The sequence below is a fragment of the Macaca nemestrina genome, chromosome X (assembly GCF_043159975.1).
Source record: "Macaca nemestrina isolate mMacNem1 chromosome X, mMacNem.hap1, whole genome shotgun sequence".
NCBI classification, from domain to species: Eukaryota; Metazoa; Chordata; class Mammalia; order Primates; family Cercopithecidae; genus Macaca; species Macaca nemestrina.
The window spans coordinates 118935314-118957507 of NC_092145.1; the positions used below are offsets into that span (position 1 = coordinate 118935314).

A 22194-nucleotide genomic window follows, 5' to 3' on the forward strand; every position below is an offset into this window, starting at 1 on the left:
AAGCCCATTCCTCACTCCCTCCTGCTTCAGTTCTTGCTTGCACTTTTGGTTGATGAACCGGCAGCTGAGATTCACAGTGTATTCTTTGCCACATGGACACCATCCTCTCTATCCTGTGGCTGGCTTGACAGGTGCAGTTTCTAGGACTTGAGAGCTGCAGTTTTTAGAAGAAGCAGAGCCCAATGCCCCCACCTCAGGTAGAAGCCCCATCTTTTAATTCCTTCCCATTGTATCTGCCTTTCATATTAAGCATCCCACCTCCCATTCACTCCCCCCTGCCACTACTTCCACTGAACTTTAGGTGAATTTAATTTAATTTAGGTGATTCAACTGGATCAGACCAGACCAAATGTATGGAATACAATTTGGTCTGAACATATTCCTTGGAGCAGTGCCTTAAAAGAGATTCCAGGCACTTGTGTGCCATCTATGAAGTTGTACGGATAGAACAGCAGTTCTCACTTGACCACTCTGTGCCTCATTTTTCTCATCTTAAAGTGGGGTAACCAACTGCATAGGATTGTTTGAAGTTAAATGAATGAGTATATGTTAAGAGCTTAGACTAGTAACGATCATCTAGTAAGTGCTCAGTAAAAGTAGTAATTACCATTGTTGCTATTAAGTAGTAGTACTATTAATACTCTCAAAAGTTAGCACTGGATATAAGATTTTCAAATACCTAAGGAGTTTATTAAAGCACAGATTTCTGGACCTCCTTCTTAAATTCTGATGTAGTAGGTCTGAAGGGGGGTCCAGGAATCTATGTTTCATAAGTACTACATCTGATTCTAACACACATTCTTTTTTTTTTTTTTTTTTGAGACGGAGTCTCGCTCTGTCACCCAGGCTGGAGTGCAGTGGCCGGATCTCAGCTCACTGCAAGCTCCGCCTCCTGGGTTTAAGCCATTCTCCTGCCTCAGCCTCCCGAGTAGCTGGGACTACAGGAGCCCGCCACCTCGCCCGGCTAGTTTTTTGTATTTTTTAGTAGAGACGGGGTTTCACTGTGTTAGCCAGGATGGTCTCAATCTCCTGACCTCGTGATCCGCCCGTCTCGGCCTCCCAAAGTGCTGGGATTACAGGCTTGAGCCACCGTGCCCGGCCCCTGCCACACATTCTTAAGAAATTACAGATATAAGACCTAAGCAACTGTATTTGACATAGTAAGACCAGGCCAAAAATTGTCTCCAATTTGGGGAGTTGTGGGATTATTTTTTGTGAGAAAAATTGATGTCCATTTATTAAATGTTTAAATAGAAACAAACCATAATCATAGTTGAAAATGTTGAAGATAATAGTCCTTGATCAAGAAAAAGGCAAAACTTAGTTTATCATGGAATTATACATTATAAAGTGATAGTGCTATCAACTTGTAAAGCCTCAAATTAAATTTGCTTTCTTTTCCTCAAACATGTTTGAGATTTTTTTTTATTTTAATTTTTTTCGAGACAAAGTCTTGCTCTGTCACGCAGGCTAGAGTGCAGTGATGCGATCATAGCTCACTGCAGCCTTGACCTTCTGAGCTGAAGCAATCCTCCTGCCTCAGCCTCCCGAGTAGCTGGGAATACAGGCATATGCCACCATGCCTGGCTAATTTTTGTATTTCTTTTGCAGAGACAGGGTTTTGCCATGCTGCCCGGGCTGTTCTCCAACTCCTGGGCTCAAGCAGTCTGCCTGCCTCAGCCTCCCAAAGTGCTGGGATTACAGGTGTGAGCCACTGCACCCAGCCGGGTTTGAGATTTTATAAAAATATTGTTATGTATTCACTTAGATTATTTAAACTTTCCTTGATAATTAATATTATGACACATCAGGTGATGACTAAATGTGTTTTTAAAGTGTTATGTATTTTTTTAATTGTGATAACAACACTTAACAGGAGCTCTACCCTCTCAACAAATTTTAAAGTGCACAATACAGTATTGTTGGCCGGGCACGGTGGCTCTAGCCTGTAATCCCAACACTTTGGGAGGCTGAGGCGGGCAGATCACAAGGTTAGGAGTTAGAGACCAGCCTGGCCAACATGGTGAAATGCCATCTCTACTTAAAATACAAAAAAATTAGCCGAGCATGGTGGCACGTGCCTATAATCCCAGCTACTCAGGAGCCTGAGGCAGGAGAATCGCTTGAACCCAGGAGGCAGAGGCTGCAGTGAGCCGAGATTGAACCACTGCACTCCAGCCTGGGAGACAAAGCAAGACTCCATCTCAAGAAAAAAAAGAAAAAACAAAGTGCACAATACAGTATTGTTAATGATAGACACAATGTTGTACAGCAGATCACTAGAACGTACTCATCTTGCAAATGTAATGTAGTGTGTGTGTGTGTTTCATGGTTTCATAGTTTTTTTGGTTTTGCATTTTGTTTGGGTTTGGGTGGTGATTTTTTGTTGTTTTACTATTTTTATTGCATGCGTGCAGTGCAATTCATTTTTATAGGCTAGTCTGGAAACCTAATCACTATTTATAACATTATTTTTGTGGGAAAATATGATCCCAGTTACAACATTGACATTTCTTTAGAGATAGAAAGCATTCAGAAGATGGAGACTGCCCACATATATTTTACAGGAATTTGGGCAAACTTTAGTGGACCAGCCACAAATCACCAGTTCACTAAAATGTTAATATAATGTTTTAAATAGAGCAAATAGAGCAGCATTTTACTAGTCTACTTATACTATTTATTTAATCTCTGATTTAGTAGTGCTTTCTTAATTAATACATCATTTAAAAAATTGTCCCTGCTCTATCTTCACATTGCTTTTGTTAGGCATTTTTATGTATGATGTGGCCCAAATATTTACAAGTCATAAAAATTTATCTTGCATCAGTATAAACAAATCTGACTGTAATCTGAAGAATGTTTATAGTCAGTATTTCACTTCTCAACTAGCATTGGTGTACAGAGTAGGTGAAGAAAAAAAAAAAAAGAACAAAACTGACAACAAAAATCCCCACCTATTTTAGAGAAGTTAGGAAATAGAAGTGTTCACACCAGCTGAGGTCATCTTTAACTTTTCACTTTTCAAAGCAGACTGTTGACTATGAAACATTTTATTTGAGGTAGAAATTAATATTTTAATTGTATTTCTAAACTACAGAGATTTTTCTCTAAAGAATTAAATGTATGTTCTTCAGAAAGCTAAACTTTGGATCATTTAGGTTTGTGGAATTTTAGAAATATATTTAGGTTTGTGGAATTTTAGAAATATATTTAGTTTCTTTTTTATTTTTTTGGAGACAGAGTCTTGCTCTGTTGCCCAGGCGGGAGTGTAATGGCGTGATCTCGGCTCACTGCAACCTCTACGCCTCAGGTTCAAATGATTCTCCTGCCTCAGCCTCCCAAATAGTTGGAGTTACAGGCGCCCACCACCACGCCTGGCACATTTTTTTGTATTTTTAGTAGAGACGGGGTTTCGCCATGTTGATCAGGCTGGTCTCGAACTCCTGACCTCAGGTGATCCGCCCACTTTGGCCTCCCAAAGTTCTGAGATTATAGGCATGAGCCATCGCGCCCGATGTATATTTACTCTCTTTTCAGTGTCTTCTCCACCCTGAAGTTGCAGAGTCAAAAGAAAAAAAGTTTATGTCCTTGACTTCCTGCTGAAGGATACCACTGATTCTGTTAATGAACAGCCCTAGTAAAACAACCATAAACCTTTGTGAGAACATTCCTTCCTAGAAGGAGTTGGGTTTGCCCTTTCCCAAGATTTAGGTTTCTGTGAAAATTCTTCCAGACGTGCCTTGGCCAGAAAGCATTCTTTCATTTTACTCCGTATAGACGTGCCTTGGCCAGAAAGCATTCTTTCATTTTACTCCGTATAGACGTGCCTTGGCCAGAAAGCATTCTTTCATTTCACTCCGTATTCAGGCTATTGAAAATTCCTTCTGTCAGAGGAAACAAACTCTGTGATTGAGGAAATATTGACGAATTTAAAATGACAAGGAAATTGCCACATTGACAGAATTTTGGTCCATCTATTTAAAGGCGATTTTTTGAAAAGATATGCATGAGACTTATATTCTGACAAGTTTCACGGAACAATTCAGAGGTTATTACCAAGAGGATCCCACTGAAATCATCAGCCTGCCTTTTCAAAAGGAAAATATTGTTTAGGGAAATAATAAATACAAAGCTCTGAATTTTAGCAAAGAATTGTGAGTGTTTACTGGATTTCCTTCTTTGCTTTTTAGCTGTATGACAAAATAAACACAAAGTCTTCACCACAAATCAGGAATCCTCCAAGTGATGCAGTACAGAGAGCCAAAGAGGTAAGTGATGTATTTTATAGAAGTATTTGGCGTCATCATATTTGCTACCTTTACTGAAGACATTTCTGTTGTGCATTAAGAGGCAGTTTCCCTGGAGTCACAATTTGACTCATTATATTCAGATTTAGTATTTCTAAGTTTATTACTGAACATACAGAAAAGAAAAAAAGATCTCTGCAGCAATATTGCCTAGATTTCTAGTTCTGGTTCTGCAATGTAAACTTGAATACATTACCATCAATTTTACTTCTCTTTTTCTGTTTTTTAAAAAAGAAAGTTATTTTACAACACTTGGTGGAAATAGACATGCTATAAAAATTTGAGTTGCTTTTTGAAGGTGGTAATGTTTGAAAGTTAATTAAATTTCTGTAGCATTAAATATACTGAGTTTAAAGAAGTCATTTTTGTAAATTGTCAATGTATGTGGCTATATCTGTCACAAACTTTTAAAAACCTATTTATGATAGAAACACGACATTGCAGAAAGTTTGGAAAATAAAAATAGATCCATAATCTCATCACCCTAACACAGTAGTTTCCATTTTTATATATCGTTTTCCAGTCACTCTCCATTTGCATATAAATTTTTTATAGTTGTAATCAAAATGTGTCTTTTTTTAACCTACCGTTATATAATAAGCATAGTTCCATGTTTCTACTTGATCTTTACAAATATAACTTCTAATGACTGTAATATTTTTCTTTGCTATTATTAAAGTATAACATATTAGCAATTCTCCCATTGTTAGACACATAGGTTTTTTTTTTTCTTTTCATTTTTTGATCATGTCAGTCTTTGTGCAAATAAACATTTTTCTTTTAGAAAAATTATTTCTTATAAAGTGAAATTACTAAGTGAAAGACTATGAAGGACACAGTCCCTTCCCTACCAGATTTTAAACACAAAGTCTGTACTGGAACATGGTGTATGTTTACTGAGAAATGAGACCCAGGCAGTGGAGGCCGCCCGGCCTGCCCACTTGGTCAGGACTAGCTTGGAGGAATTGTCTCTGACTTCGCCCCTGAGGGCTTATAGAAGGAAATTAAGGTATCACTGATAGAGGCATGAATCACCATCCTGTCTTCACAATACGTGGATAGAAGCAGAGACTCTGGGGACAATTCTTTGGCTCAAATGGACAATGAAAACCTGCTGGTTTTCCCCTAGCCCTGCTTATGTGGAAATACCACACCTCTGTATTTAAAAATAAACTAGGAGAGGAGCAAGGACCCAGAGAGAGTGTGTGGTTTCGTCCTCTCATTTCACTAGTAGAAAAACTCAGAGCATAAAATACACCAAGGATAATTGGTTTATCATCTTGAAACAATATGAATTAACAGCATAACCAGCACTCTAATGAACAGGGTATTTGGATAAGAAAGTTCTGTCATTTTTGCTTGTTTGTTTTTTCTTCCCTGAGGCAGTAGTTGAATAGCACAGAACATTCTAGTTATGATGCTAAAATCTAAGGCTCGGGCCATGTGACCTCACAACATCCCCTCCTGCCCCAGTAGGAAGCTTTTGTATGGTTTTCACAGGTTGAGGTGAGAGTCCTCCTGGATGAGTGGTGGTATGCTCCTGCCATCCAGTTGTGCTGAAGCAATCCTTGATTGGCTTGATGGTTGGAATTCAGTTGAGTGTAATGCAAACCTCTCTGAATCCAGCCGTCTGCAGTTAGAATAGCAGCAGGTGTTTACTCAGAAAAAGAACAGAGGCTTTTTCATGGGTTCGTGTCCCATAAATAAACAGGTAAACTCCATCCTGGTGGTAAAGGAGAACTTTTGAAAACAATTTTATTTGAACATAACCATTTTTACCTGTGCAGAAAAATGTTAATAACTAATTAGTGAAGAAAATTTGAGTGGAAAGAAAAAATAAGGCTTTAAAAAATTGTTCTCTTAGGCTCCCTGGCATTTAACCCTAAGAGCCATTAGCAGAGGCATGGCTTTCTCTATGTGGGCAGATGACTATGGGGAATAACATTGATCTGGCAGGCATTTTTGCATTTTCTACATTACTTAAAGAAAAATTACTTGTGTATTCTTAATTAAGTAGTCTAATTAATTAGTACTATTCTTGAAATCATTTTTATTTGTGCCAGTGTCATTTTGACATTTCTAAAGGGAACTGGCAGTGCTGTTAATATAAAAGAAAACTTCTTATTAACTTTTTGTCCATATTGATTTTTATGGTGAGTTTGGAAAAAGATATTCAGAGATATTCTTCCGTTAAGTTTCATAAATCCGTAATAAATATATGTTGCAGGCTTGTCATTTTGTTTTGTATTTTTCAATAACTTTTTAGGTTGTAGTTGACAGACTATTAGAACAATTTGCTTCATTTTTATTACCATCAATACTGTTCTTCTATGTATTAATAACATTTGAATAAAATGAAAAGTTTTTCAAAATAATTGTTTTGCCTGCCATAAAAATCCATTCATAATTTTTAACTTAAAAGAATTTAACATTATGTAAATCTTGTATCATGTTTGTACTATTACATATCTTGTTTATTTTTCAGGTATTGGAAGAAATTTCATGTTATCCTGAGAATAACGACGCAAAGGAACTAAAGCGTATTTTAACACAACCTCATTTCATGGTAAGTAATAATTAAACTTCCATAGAACTGAAACCTCACTTTCAAAAGAAGTTTTTAAACTACCCTCATAAAATGTAGCCAGCTTCATCTCATGCATTTTTATCCATATCATATGAGACTACTAAGATTACAATACCAGGTAATACCAAATATTTTAAGATTGTTTTGTTTACTTTGTGTCACAACCGTAAAGATACTCTTGGTGAAGTGGCTTTTCAGGGACTATACTCATCAGACAAGGGATTTTCTTTCTTATGGGATAGTCCTTTAGTCACTGGAACTGTTTATGTTACTTAAACCACGAAGAATTAAAATTAGAGACAGTTTTCAATAATAAAGAATTGTCTGAATCTAGTTGATATATATGGGAAGAATTACATCTCTTTTGACAATGCAAAACTGCTGCACTTTCTTGGTTCATTTCTACTATATGGAAAATGGGGATAACACCTGTATTTAGCCAAATATAAAGCTAAATAACTAAACAAAGCTCAAAATAGATAAGATACTTTTCTGTGGAAAAAGGTCCATGCTTATCTACCTAACTGCAATACAAAAACACAATTACAGATGGAAATTCATGTTGAATATACCATTTTAAAAGCATTAACCACATCAGTTTATGTGGGAAAATATGTGAAAAGTGGAAAATTTACCTCACTGCCCTTTGGGAGAAAATCTGACTTAAAAGCCTTGTTCTTATTACTACTATTGCAGATGATACTTTGAATTTTTATTTATGTATTTACTTTTGAGATAGAGTCTCACCCTGTCACCCAGGGTGAAGTGCAGTGGTGCGATCTCAGCTCACTGCAGTCTCTGCCTCCCAGGTTCAAGCAGTTCTCCTGCCTAAGCCTCCCGAGTAGCTCAGATTGCAGGCATGCACCACGACACCTGGATAATTGTTGTATTTTTAGTAGAGACGGGGTTTTACCATGTTGGCCAGGTTGGTCTAGAGCTCCTGACCTTACCTCCAACGTCAGCCTCCCAAAGTTCTGGGATTACAGGCATGAGCCACCATACCTGGCCACAGGTGACACTTCTAAAATAATAGTAACAGTATAATATATGTATCAAAGCAATTGCCTGTGAGTTATTATATATATGCTGTTTTATGATAGTGTTTCTAAACCTTTAACCAAGTTATTGAAATAATTTTTTTTTTCCTCAAAGTAACTACCTGGAAAGAAGCAATTACCATATTCATCCTTCCTAACTCTCCCACCCAAGCATTAAATGCTGAATTCAAGTATAATCCCTGAGAGTATTTGACTTTATCCTATGATAACAGCACTGTCCAATGAATTACCATTAGGATACAGGTTCTAATGCCTGTAGATGAGTGCATTTTTACAACCTAGGTGCATAAACACAGAACTTCGTTCAAATCTCACCTCTGTTGTCAAGATCTCTTGTAACCTCTCTACACTTCTCTTGGACTTTCTCTTCTCTAACTGTTTTCCACTTGTTTGTATTCACCTGCATAACATTCTAATGCTTTCTGGCCTGCCAGAGCAGGTCCCTTCCTGGTGAATGAGCCAGGGCAATTTTTTTTTGTCCTTCCATATCCCGGCCCAATTTTGTTGTTCTCATTGAGCTTATGATCTCATTTAGTCATTGTGATTATCTCTATTTCACAGAGCAGGAGAATGAAGAAACTATATGCTTTGTTAATAATCCTCAAATTTGATGAATCACAAATATCTGCAGTAAAATTACCGTTAATATTATCTTGTTCACTGTTCCATGCGTATGTGCTGTGTTTCCCCAGGTTATAATTCATTCCCTTTTAAACAGCAAGTCTTCTATAGTAGGGGTCTGCAACCCCTGGGCCACTACCAGTACCCATCCGTGGCCTGTTAGGAACCAGGCCGCACAACAGGAGGTGAGCAGCAGGCCAGCAAGCATTACCACCTGTGTCCCCCTCCTGTCAGATCAGCCTAGGCATTAGATTCTCATAGAAGCGGGAACCCTATAGTGAACTGTGCATGCGAGGGATCTAGGTCGCATACTCCTTATGAGAATCTAATGCCTGATGATCTGAGGTAGAACAGTTTCATCCCAAAACCATCCCCTAACCTCTGTCCCCCACCCCCACCCACCCTGCCACCATCTGTGGAAAAATTATCTTCCACAAAATGGGTCCCTGGTGCCAAAAAGGTTGGGGACCACTGTTCTATAGTATAAAAGTGGTTAAAGCTGTGAATTCAGATGACCTGGGGTTGAACTCCATCCTTGCCACCCTAACTTTATGAACTCTGACTCGTGGAGTCAGAATAAGAATTAAATAGCTGATATATCTACTGTGCGTAGCACAATGCTTGACATATGCTTAATGCCTAATAGATGTTATCTAATACCTATTATTAGTTGCTCCATAGTATCTATCATTTATAGGGCACATAGTAAGTTATCAGTAAAACCTTGAATGGATTAGGAACCTGCCCATTTTCAGATAGGTTAGCCTCTCCTTGGCTAACTGCTCTGTGCAGTGTTCCATAGCTAGAAACAGATATATAATAAATTTTGGACCAGGCACAGTGGCTTATGCCTGTAATCCCAGCATTTTGGAAGGCCAAGGCAGGAGGACTGCTTGAACCCAAGAGTTAAAGACCAGCCTGGGCAACATAGGGAGACCCTATCTCTACAAAAAATTAAAAATAAACTAGCCAGACTTGGTGGCACATGCCTGTAGTCCCAGCTACTTAGGAGGCTGAGTTGGGAGGATCACATGAGCCTGGGAGGTCAGGGCTGAAGTGAGCCATGGTGGCACCACTGCACTTCAGCCTGGGCAACAGAGCGAGACCCTGTCTCAAAAAATAAAAAATAAAAAATGTCAGGCACTGTGACTCATGCTTATAATCCCAGCACTTTGGGAGGCTGAGGAATGAAAGTCATTTGAGGTCAGGAGTTCGAGACCAGCCTGGCCAACATGGTAAAACCTGTCTCTACTAAAAATACAAAAATTAGCCAGGCATGGTGGCGGGCGCCTGTAGTCCCAGCAACTCAGGAGGCTGAGGCAGGAGAATCTCTTGAACGCAGGAGGCAGAGATTGCGGTGAACTGGGATTGCACCACTGCACTCCAGCCTGGGAGACAGAGTGAGACTCCATCTAAATAAAAAGTAAAAATAAATAAAAGCCTTCCAGGCCATTGTAGGGAGTCTACAGTTTTCTCCTGATTGCATTGAGATGACACTAAGTGATGGCACACAGGAAAATATCTGATCTGTGCTTTGCTGGAGCTGATGTGTAGAGAACGGACTGTAGCGGGGATAAGTGTTTAGGGAGACCAATCGGAAGGCTGTTGTGAGAGGTGATAGAGGCTTGGAGAAAGGTGAGGATGGTAGAACATGGGCAGATGGGGTTTCTGTGTTGGAGATGGTTACATACAAGAGGACTTGCTTGTGGTTGGGATATAAGCTGGTGTGATTAAACCCATTTCACAATTCAGAGAGGAAATTGTGCCCTAACAAGGTAAAGAGACTTGCTTAAGGTCACTCACCTAGTCAGTGGCCTCAGTGAGGTTCAAGCCAGATCTTGCTGGCACCAAAGCCCATGCTCTTAAAAGTCAGTTGATTTAATGCTAATCAGTTTTCTAATAAATTTAAGTTGAGCTCATTGGTCATTCCCAAATAAGCTTATGTGTGGATAATATCTTATGTGGGAAATATAATTCTGAGATAGAGATAGATAGATAGATATAGATATATATATAATAGATATAGATAGATAGATATAGATATATATATAGATATATAGATAGATATAGATATATATAGATATACAGATAGATATAGATATATATAGATAGATATAGATAGATACAGATAGATATAGATATATATATAGATATATATAGATATATATAGATATATAGATATATATATAGATATATATAGATATATATAGATATATATAGATATATATAGATATATGCTATGTTAAATGAGCTTTTAGATGCTGAGGCTTTCTATCTTATAAGCATTTTTTAAATCATAGTTTCAAAATCTTGGTATTTTTAAAGAAATATTAATAGCTAAGGGGAAATATGTTAATACTTATAATTTTTTTATTATGCCAAGGTTTGGGAGTTATTCTTGGCATATTTATAATTTCAGACTTATTTGCTCAGTCATCCAAATTTTTCTTTGCTTTCTGATTATTATAACATGAGGATTTAACATTGAATTGCCCAACACTGAAAATGCAGCTACTTGTAAATATTTACAGTAACTAAAGGGAGAGGAAATAAGGGTAAATTTAAACAACTTTAAAACTCTGTGGTTTTTTTTGTTTTTGTTTTTGTTTTTTAAGAGACAGGGTCTTGCTCTATTGCCCAGACAGGAGTGCAGTGACACCTTCTTAGCTCACTGTAGCCTTCCTGGGCAAAGCAATCCTCCTGCCTCAGCTTCCCAAGTAGCTGGGACTACAGGCATGCACCACCATGCCTGTCTACTTTTTTTTATTTTTTGTAGAGACTGGGGTCTCACTTTGTTGCCCAGACTGATCTTGAACTCCTGAGCTGAAACAGTCATCCTTCCTTGGCCTCCCAAAATGTTGGGATTACAGGCATGATCTACCACACCTGGCCTAAAATCTGTATCTTTAGAGGTCATCATAAAAGAATATTATCTCACTGATTCCTTTTTTAGTTGTTCCATTTGAAAGGCTGACTTTTTAAAAAGAACATTCCCTTTGCTTGTTGCAGTTGTAAAATATGAAACATTAAATAGTCAGATTTTTTCACTCTAGTCTGATGTTGTTAGTTGTCTTATGCATATCCTTACTATAGTACAAAAAGTGAAAGTGTTTTTTTCCTATTACGTGATTGTTATGTATTTAAAACTGACAGCTATTTCAGCTTAGTAACAACTGCTCACTCATATGTCTTAACATATTTGAAGAAAAATGTTCAAATTTTGGTTTCTCTATTTTTTATTTTACATACTCTTTTAAGCTTTTAAAAAGATAGTCTGTAAGTGGCCCCCTTTTTCTGTTTGGATATGAATTAGAACTTTAGGTTAAGTTTCATTTTATGGTAGCAATCATTTACAGTGCCAAATTGTGGTTAATATTGAGTATGACCTTATTTGGTGACATCATTTGAGCATATTTCTTTTAAAGTCCAGTTTGGGTATTATTTTATTATTGTGGGCTTATCCTTCCTTGTAAATAATGCATTAAATACAAATGTTTGCTTATATAATTTAAAAGAATGAGTAGAGGCCTGTAATCCCAGCACTTTGGGAGGCTGGGGTAGGTGAATTGCATGAGCTCAGGAGTTCAAGATCAGCCTGGGCAACATGGCAAAACCCCGTGTCTACAAAAAATACAACAATTATCTGGGTGCGGTAGCACATGGCTGTGGTACCAGCTACTCGGGAGGCTGAGGTGGGAGGTTCACTTGAGCCCAAGAGGTGAAGGCTGCAGTGATATGGCAAACATAATTTTAGCAAATGAAATGTTCCAGTTTTTATGTTACCGATTTTTGCTTTTTGTCCTAAATCTTAGTTTCTTACGTGACCACAATTGAATCAGAAAAAGAGGGATTTGCCCACATAGCACAGCCTCTATACTTGGGCTCAGGAGTACCAGTACAGGGTGCAGTCAGGGTACTGGTGAGGAAGCCAAGGTCCCCAGGGCCATCACGGAGCCCTACTTTCAAGCTATGTATTGCTTAGTGCCCCTTGGTGCTCCTCACCCAAATCCCAGTTTAGACCAGTCTTCTGAGATTATGTAAAATATCTGCCATTTCCATTAGAAACCCAACTGTGTATAATATTCAAGGCATATTCTTTACTGGTGACAAATCAGCATTATCTTCTTTATGATTTTACCAGATTGTTAACCTTTTTTTTCGCCTAGTATGCATGCCTTTAAAATTAAAATAGCCAAGTCATGACTTTTTTAAGCCTTTTAATAAAATAACTTAATTTCAGATGCTATGAGTTACATTTTTAAAGCAATTTTAATTGCATTTCATTATCTGCAGATATCTCATTACCACACAGATCACAAATTAAAATAGAACCGAATTTATAGTTAGCACACAAGAAAATATAATCTGTGTAAAGCTCCAGACATTCCGATAGCTATAGATTCTCTTTGCAATAGAAATGTTCAAATATTTATGCTTATTAAAAAGGGTTTATTATGATGGCACAAAAAGTGTGGTCAGTAGAAGGACATTCTTTTTCAGGGAAACAAGGGACATTTTATTGTTGAAGTTCACCAAGCTGACAAATAGAGATGTCAGTACAAAGAAATCACTTTCTCTTTGTTAATAGGCTTTGCAAAAAGAAGTCATAATAATAATTCTCAACTTATTTTTTATTTAAACAAGTGCTCCAAAAAATATAATGAACAAAACAATTTAACACGTTTAGAGTTTGAGTTCCATATCATATGTGATATTTTGGAAGATTACATTTTTAAGGTACATCTGTATGTATATTTTTTCTTTTTCTAAATCATATGCTATAAATTATTTTCATCCTTTGAGTTATATAAAAGTGTCATTGTAAGTGCTTTGATGAAAGATATTTGCTCAATACTCCAATTATTGCACCATTTCTTTTTAAATTTGTTTCAATTCCAAGCCCCAGCACAAATTTGCCAACTCTATTTATAGATGATTCTTTTGGCTAAATTATTTGAAATTGTACCGTCTGCTTTCATTTGAACAAGTTAGTTGATAACACTTCTGACCCAGATAGTCATCAAACACATCTCTTCATTGATTCACTCATTTATTCACTCATGTTTTTAAAAATCTATTTATCATGATTATTTGTCACAAAGAAATTGAGATATAGTTGTATGTCGATATTACATACTTTATGTTCTCTTTAGATGAGTGATACCTTTGAGAGGAAAAGAATGAGATATGTTTATATAATAAATTTGTTGGCCCCATGTCTACAAAAAAAACTTTTAAGAATTAGCCGGGTGTGGTGGCATGCACTTGTGGTCCCAGCTACACAGAACGCTGCAGAGGAAGGATCGCTTGAGCCCAGGAGATGAAGCCTGCAGTGAGCTGAGATCTCACCACTGCACTCCACCCTGGGTGACAGAGTGAGATCCTGTCTCAAAATAAATAAATAACTAAAAATAAATTTCTGCTGAAATAGTAATATTATTAATTTTTTTTTTCTTCATAAAACATTAGGCCTTACTTCAGACACACGACGTAGTGGCACATGAAGTTTACAGTGATGAAGCATTGAGGGTCACACCTCCTCCCACCTCTCCCTACTTAAACGGCGATTCTCCAGAAAGTGCTAACGGAGACATGGATATGGAGAATGTGACCAGAGTTCGGCTGGTACAGTTCCAAAAGAACACAGATGAACCAATGGTAAGTAGGAAAAGAAAATTTTCAATACTCTCATAAAATCCCAGCATGGGTTAGATCAGCTAACTTCAACCTATGCTACTAGGAGTTGGGGAAGGAGGGAAGACATTAATAGTTTTAAAGAAATGTTTCCAGATCTTCAGTTCCCCCCTGCCCTTCTTTTCTAGAATTGTTCTGCCTGACACTGTGTCTTAGGCATGCTGGTTCTCTTTCTCACCTCTCCTTTCACAATTGCCCTTCAACCAAAAAAAGGGGAACATACTGTAACATTCCTCCAGAGTGTAAAAACCTCTGGGGCAGCAAAGAAAGGGACAATTTGACGTATTTGTATTGGTATTGAGAAAGTGAATGTCTAGTAACATTGTAAAAATCATCCTTTTATAAATCTTATAGTTTTCAGATCTTTTGCCTTCAACAAAATTAGATGAAGATTAATTCATGGGGCATTCAAAGAATTGAGTAACATTGCTGAAATGAAATTTCTTCCATTCCCACCTACCCACTTAATATGAATCAGTTTACTCAGTGCTTGGGAGTAGAGCTGGAATAGAATTGATGCTGAACCTTGCCTCATCATTCTCATAGACTGAGAAGATCAAGGAAAGGCTCCTTGATGTTAACTGAACAGAGCAAGGGGAGTGAGGGAAGCAGGGGGATACCATTCAGGCAAACCAGATAGCACATGTGTAAACCTGGTAAAGGCTCTTATCGTAGTTTCCCAGTGGAAAGAAGGCACCATGGCTGAACTGCAGACAGCAAGGTGAGTGGCTGGAACAGAATCATATAAGTGTTGGAACACATGTTAAGGATTCTGTTCATTATCTTAAAAACAATGGGAGGCTATTGAAGACTTTCAAGCAGGAGGATAATATCAGATTTTCGTTTTAAAAATATCACTCTAAAGAATGTATGAGAGGGGTCAAGAGTGGATGTACAGAAACCAGTTAAGAGGCTGTTACTGCAGTAGCGCAGGGCAGATATCATGGAACTCTGAACTTGAGGGATGGATGTCAAGATGGAAAGAAGTGAACACATTTAAGAAATAATGAAAGAGTAAGTAAAATCAGTAAGCCTTAACAATGGATTGACAATGGGACTGAGGGAGAAGCAAGGATCAAGGACAGCCCTTAAGCTTTAGGTTTCTAAAACTGAATGGACGTTGAGACAGGGAACATCGGATAAGTTCCAAGTTGGAGGAGAAACCATATCTTTACAAGAGGAAAAAAATTCAAATTTACGCATTCATATCTTTTTCCTGAGAGCATAGAAAAGGGATATTAGGATATAGAAAAACAAATTTACCTACTTCTAAAAGTTGCCTTATAGATTAAGGGAAAAGTTATAAAGCAGTGATTCTATGACCACGATTTTTGGCGAGCCCTCAGCTTAGACATTTCTTGTCCTAATTCTCATTTAGTAATCTTTGCCCGTTATACATTATTATCTTGCAGCACATGGGGGCATGCAGATCACCTCACCCCTTCTGGTACTATCCAGACAACTCTTTGGCTTAAGAGAGCATAGGCTACAGCAGGTTTTGGGTGTCTTGGGCAAATCACTTCATGTCAGTGGGCCTCAGCTGGCTCATCTCTAAAAGCATAGTTGACTAAATGAATGATCCCCAGGATCCCACCTAGCTCTGAAAGTCTCTGTTTCAAAACAAAAGAAAGGAAACATAGACTGAATAAAAGCGTAAAACTACATCCCTGAGTTACTTTTCAGAAAGCGTAAAATGGTGTTGAGTCTCCCCTGAAAGTCTCCTTCCAAAAGCTCTTCTGCCTTTAGTGATCCTAGTGAAGAGGTATATTTCTTCTCCTTTTGATGAGTTTCCATGAAAACAGGAATTATTTTATGTGAAATATAAAATATATATTTTCAATAATAGAATATAAATCTCTAATACACTTAATACAACTTTATTTGCTTTCTTAGTTGTCTTATTCAAAGCATTATGTTACTGTGCAGGATATTCCTATGTGATCTATTTTGTTTTTCAGACCCTCTACAATGTGTCCATTCCCCAAGGGTGATATACTCCTGTTACACACCTCTGTTTTCCCATTTGTAGCATCATACTCATAATTATTTTTTTTATTGATTGGGATTCCCATAGTTGCAAGTGACAAAAACCAAGCTTGAACTAGCTTACAAAATCGAGGAAAGGCTTATATAAACAGGGAAAGGCCAGGAGTATAACCTTCCTAATATCCCCCCTCAAGCTGGTAGGTTCAGGAGTAGGCACCTAACCCACGCTATGCCAATCCCTTCCCTAGAATTCGTTAACTTGGGAACAGAGAGAACATGAATCAGCTCCTCTCTACAGAGAAATATTTGGGACCTACAGAATAATAAATGTTAACTACAGTTGGTTTGAGGTGAACTTCCCCTGGCCATGAGAGACCCTTTTTGTCTCATTTGCTACTGTACCTAGCAGAGTGCCTGCCTCATAGTAAGTTCACGTTAATGTTAGTGGAATGAATACATAAATCTATTAGTTTCAAGGGTGGAACCTCTATTGTACTATCATTTCCCTTATGAAATTAGATTTGACTTACACACTAATTTACAGCATTTTTCCAGGAACACTTCTCTTAGTAGCCATACAAGCTGATTGAATGTACAAGTTGGAAATGAAACTTGAATATTACAATTGAATCTTAGGACTGGAAACATTTTGATAAACCAATTTTTCACATTGCTCGCCTACCACTTCTGAAAACTGCAAAATAGGAACCATGCAAAGTTATAGTTTGTGGAATGGTACAAATTAAGTTTAGAGTATAAAGTCTCAGATATTTTTATCAAGCTTTCCGACAGTGTTATTCTCTAGTGAAAAATAAGAGACACAGTCCCTACCCTTAACTGTCTCAAATTCAAGGCCACTTTCCAGCAAGGGAGCCTGTTAAAAAGTACAGATTTCTGGGCTGCATTCCAGGCCTCCTGAGCTTACATCTAAAGAGTGGGTTTAAGAGTCAGCATTATTTAAAATTTCCCTGTGTGATTCTTAGGATTAACCAGATCTAGTGCAAAAAATATGCTTATGAATGCTTGTTTTTTTTAATAGTGGATTATCAGAAAACAAAAAGTGATCTACTCTGTAGAATAGTATTCTGGCATTAAATGTGACTGTAGAACTTTCATTTCTGGCCAAGATAGAGTAACTGGGACCAGATTTATCCTCTCATTTGAAACAACCCGACATATAAAAAACAAAATTTCATGAAAGAACAGTTTTCAAGACAGTAGACATCAGGCAACTAAGGACAGTGATCTCTTATGAGACAGGAAACAAGGTGACCCATATGAATGCCCCACCATGCTGCCTTCAGAGAGTTTCCAGGCCATAGCACAGGGAGGGGAACTAAGGCAGAGTAGGCAGACTCCCTGAATTGAGGGGACACAGCTGTGAGTCTGGGGAGACCAAAGCAACTAGAGTTCATAGGACAGAGTACTGAAGAGGAGAGAGCTGCACACAGAGAGAACCTCAGATCTGTAGAGGATCTCCCTCAAGTATTCAGCAGAGTATCGATCATTGCATGTCTGATAGGAAACTCCCCAACACTGAGAAACTCCCCAACACTCTCCACTTTGAATGGAGAAAAAAAAACATCCAAAAGGATTGGAAGGAACAGCACCTGACACTATCTGTTCCCACCAGGCAGACTAGAAAAATTTCTAATTCGTGGCACATTGTGTAGAGTGCTCAGGGAAATCTTATCTCTGTCATGAGAAGTAATTAGCCACAAACTGACAACTGCTCCAAACCTGCCTAATGGATCATGAAAGCAAGACCTAAAGGATCAAACTATGTCCGAGTAACTGATCTAAGTCTCAGAACAAAACACAAGAATATTTTAGGAATACAAAAACATCAAGTATGCAACAAATTCACAATGTCTGACATCTAATCAAAGGTTACTAGGCATGTAAAAAGACCAAAAAGTGTGACCTATAATATGGAGAATAATCAATCAAAAATGACATAGAACTGACAGATAATAGAATTAGCAGGAAAATACACTATGGGATTAATGGCAGATTAGACATTTCAGAAGAGATTAGTGAACTCGAAGACAGAGCAATAAAAACTATCCGAAAGGAAATACAGCCAGAAAAAAATTTTTAAAGATTAAAAGAGCATGGCTGAGCTGTGGGACAACTTCAGTCAGCCTCATACATGGTTAATTGGAGTTCATGAAGAAGAGAGAGAGGAAAAGAAAGAAGAAATGTTTGAAGAAATAATGACTGAAAACATTCCAAACTTGATGAAAACTATAAACCCACAGATCCAAACACCATGGTAAACCCCAAGCACAAGAAACATGAAGAAAACAATACCAAGGTACATCATAATCAGACTGCTTAGAACCTATGACAAAGAGAAAATCTGAGAAACAGAGCTAAAAAAGAAAGAAAGAAAAGAAATTGGGAGACTGAGGTAGGAGAATGGCTTGAGGCTGGTAGGCAGAGGTTGGAGTGAGCCAAGACATCATGCCACCGCACTCCAGCCTGGGCGACAGAGCAAGACTCCATCTCAAAAAAAAAAAAAAAAAAAAAAAAGAAATTTTACACAAAGAGGAACAAACATAAGGATGACATCAGTGTCTTATCAGAAGCAGTACAAACAAGAACAGTGTCATAAAGTACTAAAAACAAACATTTCTCAACTTAGAATTCTAAACCAAGCAAAGGTATCTTTCAAGAATAAAGGCAAAATAAAAATGTCATCAGACGTACCAAAGCTGAAAGAATTCAGCCAACCCACACTGGAAGACTCACAGTATATTTAGGACATTCTTCAGGCAGAAGGAAAATGATAACAGATTAAAATCTGAGTCTACAAAAAGGGAATAAAGAGCACTGGAAATGATAGCTATGTGGGTAAATCTATAAGTTCTTTTTCTTATTACTTCAATCTCTTATAATTGGCAATTTAAACAAAAACAGCAGTGTTTTAGAGTTTATAGTATATGGAAAAATAAAATGTATGACAACAGTAGCACAAAGGTCAGGAAGAAAGACATAGAAGTACTATATACTATTGTAAGGCTCTTATACTATATGTGAAGTGGTATAATATCACTTGAAGGTACACTGACAAGTTGAAGGTAGATGCTATAAACCCTAATGCAACCACTAAAACAATAAAATGAAGAGTTGTGAGAGAAAACACAGGAGAGAAAGCAGAATAAAAAATAATACAAAGAAGGGCAGAAAAAGATAACATAGAACAGGTGGAACAAATAGAAGTCAAATAGCAAGAATATATATTTATACCAGACTGTATCAATCATCATGTTCTACTTGTAAAACATGCACTTTATACACAAAGAATAGTTTCAAAGTAAAAAGGTAGAAGCCAGGTTTGGTGGTGCATGCCTGTAGTTTCAGCTACTTGGGAGGCTGAGGCAGGAGGATCACCTGAGCCCAGGAGTTCGAGGATGCAGTGGGCTACGATCGCACCACTGTGCTCCAGCCTGGGTGACAATGTGAGACTTCATCTCTTAAAAAAAAAATAAATAAATAAATAAATAAAAGTAAGAAGATAGAAAAAGATATACTATGATAACATTAATCAAAAGGAAGCTGGAGTAGCTTTACTGATATCAAAGTATATTCTCAGACCACACTGGGATTAAATTAGACATGAATAACAGAGAGAAATCACCAATTACTTGAAAACTAAATAACACAATTCTAAGTAACCCATGGACTAAAGAGGAAATCAAAAGGGAAATTAAAAAGCATTTTGTAATGAATTAAAATGAACCACAGTATATCAGAATTTGCAGGATACCACTAAAGCAGTACTTAGGGAGAAATATGTACCATTCAACACCTATATTAGAAAAGCAGAAACATCTCAAATCAATGACTTCAGCTTATACCTTAAAAGTAACTAGGGCAAAAAGGAGTAAATGAAACCCAAAATGAGTAGAAGAGAAGAAATAATAAAGATCGAAGTGGAAATTAATGAAATAGGAAACAGAAAGCAATAGAGTATCAATAAAACAAAAAATACTTTTTCTTTGGAAAGATCAGACTGATCAGGAAAAATGACTATACGATCGGGGGGAAAAAACATGAATTACCAATATCAGGCATGAGAGAAGGGGCATCACTACAGAGTCTACAGATACAAAAAAGATGATAAGGAAATAAACAGATTTTTGCCAATAAATTCAACAACTTACATAAAATGGAAAAATTCCCTGGGAGACAGAAACTACTAAAGCTCATTTAAGAAGGAATAAACTGAATTGCCCAATACTATTTGAAAATTGAATTTGTAGTTAAAAACTATTCCTCAAAGAAGACTCCAGGTCAAGATGGCTTCACTGATAAATTCTATCAAACATACAATAGAGAAATAATACCAATTCTATACAAACTCTTTCCAAAACATTGAAAAAGAAGAAATTTTTCCCAGCTCATTCTAGAAAGCCAGCATTACCCTGATACCAAAACCAGATAAGACATTACAAAGAAAGAAAACTATAGACTAGTATCCCTCATGAATGTAGATGTAAAAATTCTAAACAAAATCTTAGCAAAGCAAATCCAACAATATATGAAAAGGTTAATATGTGCTCACTTCAGCAGCATATATACTGAAATATAAACAGTAAAGAAAATATTATTATGGCCTCTGTATAAGGATGACATATGAATGCATGAAGTGTTCCAGATCTTAAATATATATATATGTTATGAGCAAATGGTGATTAACCCAGGAATACAGCTTCACTTATAATAGCCCAAACCAGAAAACAATTCAGTGGGTGAGTAGATAAACTGATACGTCCATACAATGGAATACCACTCAGCAAGAACAAAGAACAAACTACTGATACATGCAACAGCATGGTGGAGTCTCAAAATAATTATGCTGAGAGAAAAAAGCAACAAAAAAGAGTTCATACTGTATGATTTCATTTATGTACAGTGCAAACAAATCTGTAGTCAGCAAAAGTTGACTGTATCAGCATTTGACTGGTCGACAACTATATTATCAGCTTTTTGATTGTCATATTAGTAGTTGCTTAGGGATGTGGTGGGGAGGGTATGGAGGGATGGGAGAATATTATCAACAAGCATGAGGAAACTTTTGGGAATGATAGATATATCACTATCCTGATTGTGGCCATAGTTTCATACATATGTCAAACTTATCAAATTGTACACTTTAAATATGTGTATGTCAATAATATATCAATAAAAACTGTTTTTAAAAATAATAGGCAACATTAAAAATAGAGCAACAGGGAAAATAATCATAATTAGAAGATTTAAAAGCACTATCGGCCAGGCATGGTGACTCGCACCTGTAATACCAGCACTTTGGGAGGCCAAAGCAGGTGGATCACTTGAGGTCGGCAGTTTGAAACCAGCCTGGCCAACATAGTGAACCATCTCTTTCCTTACCCTCATCTCTACTAAAAATACAAAAATTAGCTTGGCATGGTGGCAGGCACCTTTAATCCCAGCTACTCAGGAGGCTGAAGCAGAAGAATCACTTGAACCCTAGAGGTGGAGGTAGCAGTAAGCTGCAGTCGTGCCACTGCACGTGACAGAATGAGACTCTTGTCTCAAAAAAAAAGAAAAGAAAAGAAAATAGTGTGTTAAAAGCATTATATAAAATGTATGTATTCTATTATAGCCTACCGCAAAATCATAAATATTAAGAGAAGTACTATCATAGTAATTCTACTTTTACTGAACTTTTTATTTTTTTTTTTTTTTTACAGGGAATCACTTTAAAAATGAATGAACTAAATCATTGTATTGTTGCAAGAATTATGCATGGGGGCATGATTCACAGGCAAGGTAAGTTTCATATATATTTCTTTCTTTGCCTTCCTTAATTTTTTCCCCTGTAGCCTAGTGAAGAAAATGTTTTTGTTTGTTTGGTTTGTTTTTGAGATGGGGTCTCACTATGTTGCCCAGACTGACCTTGAGCTCC

The 22194-nt window shown here is 37.1% G+C and overlaps 1 protein-coding gene and 1 non-coding gene across 16 annotated transcripts in view; both read left to right on the plus strand.

The window, feature by feature from the left end:
* The window catches only part of LOC105463230 (calcium/calmodulin dependent serine protein kinase), a 412561-nt gene that overhangs the window by 335929 nt on the left and 54438 nt on the right, over positions 1-22194 (plus strand). For all 15 annotated transcript variants that reach the window (XM_011710276.3, XM_071088415.1, XM_071088417.1 and 12 more), the window contains 4 exons: positions 4194-4271; positions 6796-6876; positions 14046-14234; positions 21980-22058. In XM_011710276.3, the coding sequence (XP_011708578.1) occupies positions 4194-4271; positions 6796-6876; positions 14046-14234; positions 21980-22058 (427 nt within the window). The remainder of the gene's footprint in view (positions 1-4193; positions 4272-6795; positions 6877-14045; positions 14235-21979; positions 22059-22194) is intronic.
* Positions 20819-20925, plus strand: LOC112423563 (U6 spliceosomal RNA). The gene has a single exon (XR_003014037.1). It is a non-coding gene; the product is annotated as a U6 spliceosomal RNA (small nuclear RNA).